The 12,321-nt window shown below is 40.5% G+C and overlaps 1 protein-coding gene across 4 annotated transcripts in view; it reads left to right on the top strand.

The window, feature by feature from the left end:
• Positions 1-12,321, top strand: part of daam1b (dishevelled associated activator of morphogenesis 1b) — a 148,276-nt gene that overhangs the window by 132,872 nt on the left and 3,083 nt on the right. For all 4 annotated transcript variants that reach the window (XM_079831402.1, XM_079831400.1, XM_079831401.1 and 1 more), the window contains 6 exons: positions 464-552; positions 2,918-3,086; positions 3,176-3,283; positions 7,945-8,005; positions 8,079-8,210; positions 11,328-11,498. In XM_079831402.1, the coding sequence (XP_079687528.1) occupies positions 464-552; positions 2,918-3,086; positions 3,176-3,283; positions 7,945-8,005; positions 8,079-8,210; positions 11,328-11,498 (730 nt within the window). The remainder of the gene's footprint in view (positions 1-463; positions 553-2,917; positions 3,087-3,175; positions 3,284-7,944; positions 8,006-8,078; positions 8,211-11,327; positions 11,499-12,321) is intronic.

Here is a 12,321-nt window from a genome sequence, read left to right as displayed (position 1 = left end):
AACAGAGGAGCTGAGCCAAACAAAGCACAGGTGCCTTGGCTTGCTTTGCTTGCTTTTTCTCTCTCTGTTTATGAGACCCTGGTGAGTTTTTCACTCCGCTGTGGCTGATGTGTTTGGAGTATAGAGGATGGAAGAGAAATCTTTCAAAGAATCAACTTGGTTGTCAGATTTTAATCCCTAGGCTGTGTTTGGGCCCTCGGCAAGTGCGGTAACCAAGGTTATTGTCCCCAGCACAAGAGTGTTGAATGTAACACAGCAGTGTCGGGTTCAGATCACTGGTTCAGGCTGTTTGTTCTTTATTCAATGGAACCATTAATGCTGTGTATACAGATCATGTGCGTTTTATCGTGTCCTGAGCGGGACAATAAAATTCTATAGCTCATTTAGAATCTATTATAGGTCATGCATTTAATGTACTCTGCCTTTTTCCCTGACCCAATCCCTTTCTTTGTCCTTCCAACAGAATAAACCATTACCAGCAGAGGTTACAGTCTCTGTACTTCAAGAAGAAGTTTGCCGAAAGGATTGCAGAAATTAAACCTAAAGTTGAAGGTGTGTGGTTTGCATGTGCTCTTTAAAATAGGGCTGATTATTTATTTATTTACTTATTTTAAACAGTCCCATTTTTAGTGTAAGAAAATAATGTATTCAAGTGAAGAATATTCAGATTGTGTGTAAATTATAATATTAAAAAAATTGCATTGTATGATCACATCTCATTTTTAGTGTAATACATTAATGCATTCAGTCACATTCATTGTCAAATAAGTATGATCAAATAAGTACCTTATATATATATATATATATATATATACACACACCGATCAGGCATAACGTTATGAATAACACTGATTATCTCTTCTTCACGGCACATGTTAGTGGGTGGGATATATTAGGCAGCAAGTGAACATTTTGTCCTTAAAGTTGATGTGAAGCAGGAAAAATGGGCAAGCGTAAGGATTTCAGTGAGTTTGACAAGGGCCAAATTGTGACGGCTAGACGACTGGTCAGAGCATCTTCATAATTGCAGCTCTTGTGGGGTGTTCCCGGTCTGCAGAGGTCAGTATCTATCAAAAGTGGTCCAAGAAAGGAACAGTGGTGAACCGGCGACAGGGTCATGGGCGGCCAAGGCTCATTGATGCACGTGGGGAGCGAAGGCTGGTGGCTTCTGTTGCTCAAATCGCTTAATGCTGGTTCTGATAGAAAGGTGTCAGAATACACAGTGCATCACAGTTTGTTGCGTATGGAGCTGCATAGCCGCAGACCAGTTAGGTCACCCATGCTGACCCCTGTCCACCACCAAAAGCACCAACGTGAGCATCAGAACTGGACCACGGAGCAATGGAAGAAGGTGGCCTGGTCTGATGAATCACGTTTTCTTTTACATAACATGGATGGCCGGGTGTGTGTGCGTTGCTTACTTGGGGAACACATGGCACCAGGATGCACTATGGGAAGAAGGCAAGCTGGCGGAGGCAGTGTGATGCTTTGGGCAAAGTTCTGCTGGGAAACCTTGAGTCCTGCCATCCATGTGGATGATACTTTGACACGTACCACCTACCTAAGCATTGTTGCAGACCATGTACACCCTTTTATGGAAACATGTGTCCTCTTTCAGCAGGATAATGCGCCCTGCCACAAAGCAAAAATGGTTCAGGAATAGTTTGAGGAGCACAACAACGAGTTTGAGGTGTTGACATTTATGCATTTGGCAGACACTTTTATCCAAAGCGAATTACAGGGACCTTATTACAGGGACGATCCCCCTGGGGCAACATGGAGTAAAGTGCCTTGCTCAAGGACACATGGGTGGTGACCGCTGGGATCGAACCAGCAACCTTCTGCGTATCAGTTCCATGGTTTAACCCACTGGACCACCATCTCACAAATTCCTCTAAATTCAAATTCCAGAGCCAGTGCTAGTGCCAGTTCGCAGTTGGTTCGACTGACGAGCCTTCTAAGAACCGGTTTGCCTTTCCACGGGCTAGAGAGCCGCCACAGAGCCAGGTCTTACGTCACTGTATCCGTCTCATCTTTCTCAGCAACGCTAGTGAGGCAGCGGGAAACACAAACACACCAGACTTGTTTGAGATGCATCTACGCTGCACAGACCGATCAGCGTATGATATCAAAATGCCGCATGAGCGATTCAAAAGCATAAGGAGTTGTGTGCTCTTGTTGTACTTTGATGTCATACAGCGATCGGTCTGCACAGCGCCGATGCATCTCGAACAAGCCTTCCATCAACAAGGGCGAACGTTGCGTTACTATTGATGCACATGGCTTTTGTGATCCTACATCGGCATTAAAAGCGAATCCAACGCATTCATGCAGCTCGCCGTAATTTGTATAGACGGAGATTACAATGAATGGAGCAGCTATTAGCTCCATTAGCTGCTATTTCAAAAAAGTTTGTGTTGGTCTTGTTGGTCACGGTAACCCCGCCCCCAGCCCCTGACGCAAGCGGTTCTTACTTCTAGACCAGCAATGTTTTGGTGCTACTTAAGAACCACTTTTCCTGATACGGAGCTGGTGCTTTGGGTGTGGAAAGACAAAGAACCGATTTGAAACTAGGCTCTGGCTCCGAACCAGCCCCAGCACTGCCTTGGTGGAAAAGGGGTATGTGGGATGTGCTGAACAAACAAGTCCGATCCATTGAGGCCCCACCTCGCAACCTTCTAACATCTTGGTGCCAGATACCACAGCACACCTTCAGGGGTCTAGTGGAGTCCATGCCTCGACGGGTCAGGGCTGTTTTGGCAGCAAAAGGGGGACCAACACAATAATAATATTAATGTTATGCCTGATCGGTGTGTGTGTGTGTATATATATATATATATAGAGATATATATAATGCTGCTAAGTATTATTACAGTATAGTTCATAACCGTTTTTTATGTCTTGCGTGACTTTGCAGCACTGATCAAGGCCTCAAAAGAGGTGCTTCACAGTCGTAATCTCAAGCAGCTGCTGGAGGTGGTGCTGGCTTTTGGCAACTACATGAACAAAGGACAGAGAGGCAACGCATACGGCTTCAAAATCTCTTCACTCAACAAGATTGCAGACACCAAGTCCAGCATTGACAAGTGAGAAAATCTATCTTAGTGTTTAAAGAAGAATAAAGAACACAATGATTTCTATTCATACTTTTATTGTGGCCTTTGTCCCGTTGCAGGAATATCACTCTCCTACACTACCTGATCACTATTCTGGAAAAGAAGTACTCAAAAGTCATGCTCTTCTCAGAGGAGCTGCAGAATGTGTCGCAAGCTGCAAAAGTCAAGTAGGTATAGCTGCGGAGTGGCTATAGCGTGCGCTTCTTTCGTCGGCTTTACGATTTACAGGCCTGTAGGGTCTACTTGCGCTAAATGGATTTTGGAAATAGTTTTTGCGGTGTCACTCCCGCCCACCACTGGGCTTAAATCCATGCTGTGGGTCATACAAGCTTTTGGTTACTCACATATGCAGAGCAAAACCCTAAATTATAGTCGGAAGGAATGGGGCCCTCGGCTCTCCTGGCTCTAGGTGCTGAAATATATAAGTGGGAGAGAGATACATGGCCACCATAGCAGAGAGAGTGTGCATACAGCTCCACTCGATGACCTCTTGAGTTCTGTGCGCTGCTGCCAAATTGCCAGTGATACGCTTGTGACAGAAGATAGTTTTTAATTTTGAGTCATTCCTCATTACTTTGCCTTAAGGGACTGTCCAAAAGTACAGTAGAATGTCCACTTAACTACTTTTAAGTCGCGCCAGCGAGACTAATGTGATCATGCTCGGTCCACAAGTGAAGTCACAAGACAAATTTTGCCTGTGATCTCATTTGAGGGGGTAAAAAGAATGAAATAAAGGACTCTGTTTGCCTCAGGCAAATCAGTCAGTGTCATTTATTCAGACAACAAATGAAAGTTGAAGGGTCACAAGCTACAGTGAGTGGACAGGTTTTTCCATAACCACACAAGTACGTCTCTGTGTACTTTGATAGTTCAGTCTGTTACAATGCCCTGTTTGTGTGTAGGGAGGAATAAAGGCAGCACAGATTGAAGACAAGCAGCCATCAGTCCCACTGAGAGGTCATTTCTGCAGCTAAGAATAGCTCCGCTCAAAACAGAGCCTTTCACACACATTATATTATTAACAGAGTCACTTTAATGCTATCACTGGGGTTAAAGTTCAGGTGAATGGCTGTTATATATATATATCTGTGGTTCCTATCAGTGTGACCTGTTGGATAAAAGGCTAAAAATGGTCAGCCTGTATGGCATGTGGAGATAATTGTTAAATGGCATAGGGGAGAGTGGGGTAAGATGGGTCACCTCTTAATTTAGCAAACTTTTAATTGTGTTTGTCACATGACCATGTATTTAAAAAGGATCCATTATATGCAGCTGACTGTGACAGAGATGTAAATATGAAAAATATAAAAATGTAATACATGGTATAAAATATTTCAAAATATAAAAAGTATATAATACGTGTTAATTAATATTTAATATAATTGTTTAAACTTCAAAGTATTTTATATGGCAGGTACAATACATTTTATGGTAAACCAAACAAACTAATTATATAAAAATACTTTAAATATGATTAATATAAAATATAATATAATAAAAAAACTGAAACATATCATGCTTGTTAGTAAATTTTAAGATTTTAGTTTTAAATAACGATCTTAAAAAAGATTGAATTATAGGACTGGTCATGAATGATTAAATTAAGCCTTTCCAAAATGGTAGCTGTGGGGTAAAGTGTGTCAGATGCTGCATTACCTAATAATAATTGTAAGTGTTTTCTCATCTTGCTAACCTTTAAAGGTCCCATGGCATGGCATTTTTCTATTATTTTATAATGTTTCCTGAGGTGTACTTATATTGTTAGTATGATTTTTACATCATAAAATGTCAATTTAGAAAGAAAAGGCATTTTTTCTATACTGCTGTTTGCCCTGTGGCTGAATGCCCTGCTTCAAGAGGCGTGTCTGCTGTGAGACTTCAGTAAAAACGCCCACTGTTGTGATTGGCTGACATCTTTGCATTTGAAATGAGCGGAGGGGGTGTGGTTTAACGAGGTCTACAAGCAACGAGCTGCTGCCAGAGAGATGGATGGACCTGAGTTCACTTCTCATCAGTTCTGTCAGTACGTCTCAGTTCAGTGAACTGTTGTTACAAGACTATACTACAGGTTATTAGTTTATTTCTGGTCGGAGTGACTGTCACTCATGTCAGAAAGTTAGTAACTTTAGTAAATTATGGATCAGCGCTGACTGGGGACGCGAACCGTTTAGAACGATTCAGTCTGATTTGGTGAACTGGTTCGGTTCACTAAAAAGAACCGGTTCAAAAGAATGATTTGTTCGCAAACCGGACATCACGGAGACGGAGCAATTGCAAACAGTTATTTATAGTAACTACTGAGTTGTGAGAGCGCTGTCAGTCAGCGCTAGTTTATTGTGTTTGTATCTGAGAGTTCTGAATAAACACGAGTCCCAGTCACGCCGAGTCCGTCTTCATCATTATTCTACCAACTTTGTAACACATGCAATGTACCATTACAGCGAGATGAACGAGTTAGTAAGTGTTGATTCTAACATTATTTTTAGATGTTCCAATCATATGAAAAGCAACACGCATTGAGTACACAGCGCAAACAAAGACACAACAGCAGTAATCGAATGTAATCCAGTTTATTGTGGGGAAAGCTGGCTAGCCTAGCCAGATACGCTCACGCTTACCCCCCTTCTGCTTAATCTCACGCCGTGTTTGGTACCTCCACTGTGGGCCAGATGCAGTACTGGGGGTCGGGGATGTTGAAGGCCGACCGGTCAGTGCAGCCTGAGCTTCGGGATGTTTGAGGTTTATCTCTAAAGAGATGTGAGTCTGCCGATGTTGAGCAGAAACTCATGACTGTATGCACATTGTAGAACAGATAGACGCGACGAGGACGTACAAAAACACTGACTCACAAGATAGAAAACACCGTTCTGTCGGAAGAGAGAGAAGCCGCTGTGTGTGCACGAATAAGAAATAATTAGCTACACATAAGGAATCACTGATCACAGATCAGAAGGAACTGAAAAAAGACTTCTGTTTTCATTTGTACATCCAAACACTGAGAAACTACCAGCATTCACTCGTTCACAAGCCATGGTCTCTCCAGGACAAATATAGCGCTTGCATGGGCGTGCCAGATTCTCTGGGTGGAGGAAAGGGAGGTAACCGTTCCTGTGTGGACGTCATAACAGGAGACTTCAGGATTGGCTCGTCTGGCCTGTCATTTTCTCAAAGGCAGAGACGGACAGCCAGAACTCGGTTTTACACCGATCAACATTTCTAGCCACTTGGGGACAATATTCAGGCTAGGGGAACTCATATTAATGTTGAAATACCTCATAAAATGAAAATTTCATGCCATGGGACCTTTAAATAAAAACAATATTACAAAATGTTGAAAACTGTTTCACAACACAGATATTCTTAGTATTGTAAGAATATATGCAACTTATTTTACTGGAAATATAATAAATGTGCTGCAAAATAAGACTTTGGAATGGGAATTGGTACTTAGAATAAAACTGTTTCCCTAATTATTGAACTTACCGCTTGACACAGGTTTTTCCTACATTTAAATTTTTTGGCGGCCGCCAAAAATATTTTTTGTCCCGCCAAAGCCTTATTTGCTGCGCTTGTGATAGGATGCATGTTAGTGACAGAGAGAAGGAGCAGAGAGCCCTCCCCCGTGCACTGTCTTAGCTAAAAGGTCGGAAGACCGAATCCATGTTGCACATGGCGCATTCAGACATTTTTTTCCTTTAATTACGGGTGTGAATTGCGCTCAAAAAACATTGACTCTTCTCTGACCAGCTCACATAAAGCATACTTTCAATAAACGGGAAACAAATCCTATCCAGTTATAATGTGTTTTCTGTGTGTTGACAAATCTTTTGCGATGACGCCAGACGCCATTCGCACATAACGCGTCTGCTAATGTCCGATTCACGGCCTAATGACTCTTTTGAACCAAATCATTTTAATGACTGGTTAGAACAACTGATCTGTCCAACGCTGAACTCACAAATCAGTTTAATCATTTACTCAGAACGCATCTGAAATGAGAACACAAGTGTGCTTACTCAATTTAGCAAGAGTGGATAGTAAGAATTAGTTTTAATTATCCACAGTCTTTCAGTTTATTTATGTTGATAATGTGTAGTCAAATAAATAGCCTAAAATCATCTAGTTTAGACTGGAGTGAGGTGAAACCAGAACAAAGTTGTTATTAGCTAGCTGATAGTTTTATGAAATTGTATATGACAGAAAATTAGGGTATTGGTTCATTTTTTAATACTACTTTTCGATATTGATATATATACCAAAACAATTATCTGTAAATAGTGTTAAAAATGAGGAACAAAAACAAACATCAAGGTATCAAAATAAGATGAACAAAAATTACAAACCGTTTCTTGTATTGTCAGTATTGTGCTTGCAGATCACGTGGGTAGGGTACTCTTTGCTGTGCGTGTGTGTATGGATGACCATGTCTGTCAGCCACCACGAAGACCATTTTTGACCCAGGAAAAACCCTGAGCTAACCACTAATGTCCCATCATATATCATGCCCCCTATGTTTTGCAGTATATTTCTGTTTATAGCAGACATCCTGATTAAAGTATTCGTTTCCTTCCCTAGAGGACCAGTTAAGTCAAAACTTACGTTGATCCTGGAGGGCCACTCTCTTGCAGAGTTTAGCACCAACCCTGAAAAAACCACTCACCTGCCTGTAACTTTAGTATTAGCTTCAGGTGTGTTTGATTAGGGTTGGAGCTGAACTCCGCAAGAGAGTGGCCCTCCGGGATCAACGTTCCCCACCCCTGCCTTAAAGGGTGCATTCTTGACTGCACATAAAATAAAATGATTGTTATATTTATGACTGTCTTTCCAGCATGACTGAACTGGAGAAGGAGATCAATAATCTTCGCAGTGGCTTGAAGAGCGTAGAGAGTGTAAGTGCTGCATGACTCTTGTTTGTTCTCAAGCTTAAAAGCAAATCATCTACAAAGGCTCTCTCTCATGCAGGAGTTCGAGTACCAGAAGCAGCGTCCTCAGGAGTACGGGGATAAGTTTGTGTCTGTAGTCAGCCAGTTCATCACAGTGGCCAGTTTCAGCTTCTCTGATGTCGAGGACTCCCTCGGTGAGGCCAAAGAACTGGTGAGTGTGTGTTTGTCTGTGTGTATATATCTTTAAGGTGCACATCCTGGTGCTCGCTGAGCTTCCTTTAAAAGGCCAGCTGGAGAAACAGGCTGCAGTCACCCTGGATGTCCTGCTGCACGCAGGAGCTGACCTTCAACCTCTCGCTGTGAACGCTTCCTATGTAGTGACCCTGGCACTCTCACTGGCCCCTGGGGGCCCTACAGGACATTGAGGAGGAAAAGGACATACAAATCTTACTGCTTTCGCGAGTTCCATCTGTGCAGAGGGAGGCACACACACACACACTACATATTATCTTCCAGCCCATGATATTCATGATATTGTGTTTATGACAGGATTGTGAATGTTTTGTATGTAAAAAGTTCTTAGAAACCTACTCTTTTTATTCATGTTGGGTTCATTTTTCACACTATCTTAATGGTTTTACATGTATTTTTAGTACTGGCTATTTTTTATAAATTTATTACAAATATCAATTTCATAATGCAGATATTATTTTCATCAAGTTTTTCGGGAGTCACACCACATGACAACCTGAATGAATCATGCCTCGTCATAAAATGGTCAAATTACTAAAATGTTATTTTAGTATTATTTATATGTAACCCTGGACAACAAAACAGTCATAAGTCACACGGGTATATTTGTGGCAATAGGGTCAAAATATTGGTCAAAATTATCGATTTTTCTTTTATGCCAAAAATCATTAGGATATTAAGTAAAGATTCATGTTCCATGAAGATATTTGGTAAAATTCCTACCGTAAATATATCTAAATGTATTATTTGTAGTTATATGCGTTGCTAAGGACTTCATTTGGACAACTTTAAAGGCGATTTTCTCAATATTTAGATAATTTTGCACCCTTAGATTCCAGATTTGTGTCTCTGTCAAATATTGTCCTATCTTATTAGCTTATTTATTCAGCTTTCAGATGATGTATAAATCTCAATTTCCAAAAATACCCTTATGACTGGTTTTGTGGTCCAGGGTCACATATACTATTGTAGTAATAATTAAATATTTGAATTAGCTTCTATTTTTAAATGTAGTTATAAGTTTAGTTTAGTCATTTTATGTGCTTTCGTCATAAATTTTCATTTAGATTTATTTCATAAATTTAGTTAATTATATTTTTATTTCAGCTTCATTTTAAAATAAATAATAGTTGTAATTAACGGAATCCAAATTATTTAATATTTTAAGAGTCTTATTGACCTTGATACACAGCCATGAGGGTGTGTAGGGGTCGTCTCTGATATAATTTTTCAGTTTTGTTTTGGGTTCTTTTTTCCCATTGCATCACAGCGGACTAAAGTTCAAGTTTTTCAAATATTACAATTTTGTTTAAATGTAACTAGGATTTTTTTACTCATTATACCATCATGACAGTTTTTTGACATTTTCAAATTTTATGCGTATGTATGAACTGCATTTTTTATGTATTTTTAATGGAGAGGTCATGCATGTAAATGCACAATAACATGCCATATGCACTCTAGAGCTCCAACCTAACCTAGGCCTCCTGTCTGAAGTCTGAGACAGATAAGAAGAGATATAAAAGCAGGGCAAAGGAGAAATAAAAATATGCCCCTTGGCTCAGGCACGTACAGGCACACGGAGGAGCTGTTCCATATGGCAGTGATAAAGGCACATCAAAGGCATTGTGGGAAGGCTAGGCCTCCTCCCCTGTGGTGAGACGGCACGAGGCAACAGCAGTGCCATGGCAAGACTCCAGTCCCCTGTGTTTAGGCTGTAATCAGTCCAATGGAGAAACCTTGGTTAACAAGACCACTTTATGCTCTGCTACCGGTGACCGGATAACTAGCAGTGCGTCACACAGTTCATTTACTAGAACTTCATTAGACCCCTAGAGTTTATGCTACTGTTTGCCCATTCCACTGCACTTTGTTTTTCCTCTTGGTTTGCCCTTTTTTTGCATTGTAAATTTGCTAATTGTTAAAAAAAAAAAAAGTTGTCACTACACGACATGTTAACCTCCTTAGCTCTGGGACAATTTTGGGGGATTTCCTGGATTTGGCCTCCCCAAATTTAAAAGCTTCCCATACCCACATACAGTGGTCTACATTCACAATTGTGGTGTCATTTTACAGGAAACCCTTTGAAGTTACATAAAATACTGCTAAAAGTGATAAACATTTAAGTATATGTTGTCTGAGCTGTAATACTACCTACCAAAATTTCTCCAATATACAAGTCTCCCCATATACAGTGGTATAAATGCAATATCCTAGTGTCACAAAATTCTTTTTTCCAGTGTCTGCAGGGTGCTAGAGCAAACAGGGCCTGAGATATACACTTTCAAAAATGAATTTATAACCAAACAATCAAAAAGCGCCTCTTTTAGGGGGGGGTATTACAGCTAGACAACATATACTTAAAAGTTAAAAGTTCATCACTTTTAGCAGTGTTTTATGTAACTTCAAAGGGTTTCCTGTCAAATTAAACCAAAATTGTGTATTTAGACCACTGTATGTGGTTATGGGAAGCTTTTAATAAGTTACTTTGTGTAAAAGAAATGCCAAACTGATGCATATCTCCAGAAAGTAGCCATTCTAAGCTTTCAAATGGTACCATATATACTAGGGTCCTTGGAGTTTAAGAGGTTAAGTAAAAATATGGCTTTCTGTGATAAATTGAATATTGTTGTTGTACTGTGCTGTAAATATTACCATGGTAGCCTACCGTAACATTATTTAGCAACATTATTCAGTGACAAATAAGTGTATTTAACATGTAAATTTTCAATTTCTCTTACAAATTATATTTTTGGTACTAGAAAATTGTCTTTCAGCTGCATTGTGGGGCAGTAACCACCATTTCATTTTCTTTCAAGACTCGGAAACCACAAATGGTCTGGAAATTATAAACAAGCCAGTCATTTATAGCTATTATTTTAAATACAGTACACATATAAATATAAATATGTTGCAAGAAAAAAAAAGTCATTGCTATGTTTGTGCCTCTGAAATATTTTAAGAAAATGTAGTGTTTAAGAGTGTTTTTTCAGGAGGGATTCATGTTCACGTCATTAATCTGAAAGTAAAGGGAGCAGGAAATGGCTTTCGTATGACCAGTGCTTCTGTTCACCAGTTCTTAAAGGCAGTCAAGCACTTCGGTGAGGATGCTGATAAGATGCAGCCTGATGAATTCTTTGGGATATTCGACCAGTTCTTGCAGTCGTTTGCAGACGCCCGTCAAGAGAACGAGAACATGCGCCGACGCAAAGAGGAGGAGGAGCGCAGGGCACGAATGGAGGCTCAGGTCTGTGAACCTTATACATTAAATTTGACTTATATATTCTCACCGGACACTTTATTAGGTACACCTTGCTAGTAACGTGTTGGACCCCTTTTCTCTTAATTATTCGTGGCATAGATTCAACAAGATGCTGGAAACATTCCTCCGAGATTTTGGTCCATATTGACATAATTGCATCACGCAGTTGCTGCAGATTTGTCGGCTGCACATTCATGATGCAATTTTCCCATTCCACCACATCCCAAAGCTGCTCTATTAAATTGAGATCTGGCGACTGGAGGACATTTGAGTTTAGTGAACTCATTGTCATGTTCAAGAAACCAGTTGAGATTATTTGAGCTTTGTGACATGGCGTGTTTTCCTGCTGGAAGTAGCCATCAGAAGATGGATACACTGTGGTCTTAAAGGGATGGACATGGTCAGCAGCAATACTCCGGTAGGCTGTGGTGTTTAAACGATGCTCAGTTGGCCCAAAGTGTGCCAAGAGAATATCCCGCAGCTGAAATCAAGACTCATAAAACCAGGCAACGTCTATTCACCTATTGATTTGGTGAGCCCGTGCGAATTGTAGCCTCAGTTTCCTGTTCTTAACTGACAGGAGTGGTCTTCTGTTTCAAGGTTCGATATGTTGTGTGTTCACTCAGAGAGGCTCTTCCGCAGACCTCAGTTGTAACGAGTGGTTATTTTGAGTAACTGTTGCCATTCTATCAGCTCAAACCAGTCTGGCTATTCTCCTCTGACCTCTGGCATCAACGCACTTTCGCCCACAGATCTGCCGCTCACTGGATATATTCTCTTTTTCGGACCTCTGTAAACCCTAGAGATG

Source organism: Gobio gobio, assembly GCF_949357685.1.
Source record: "Gobio gobio genome assembly, chromosome: 12".
Classification (NCBI taxonomy): Eukaryota; Metazoa; Chordata; class Actinopteri; order Cypriniformes; family Gobionidae; genus Gobio; species Gobio gobio.
The sequence above is the reverse complement of the archived record's forward strand: the minus strand, read 5'-3'. Positions and strand labels throughout refer to the sequence as shown.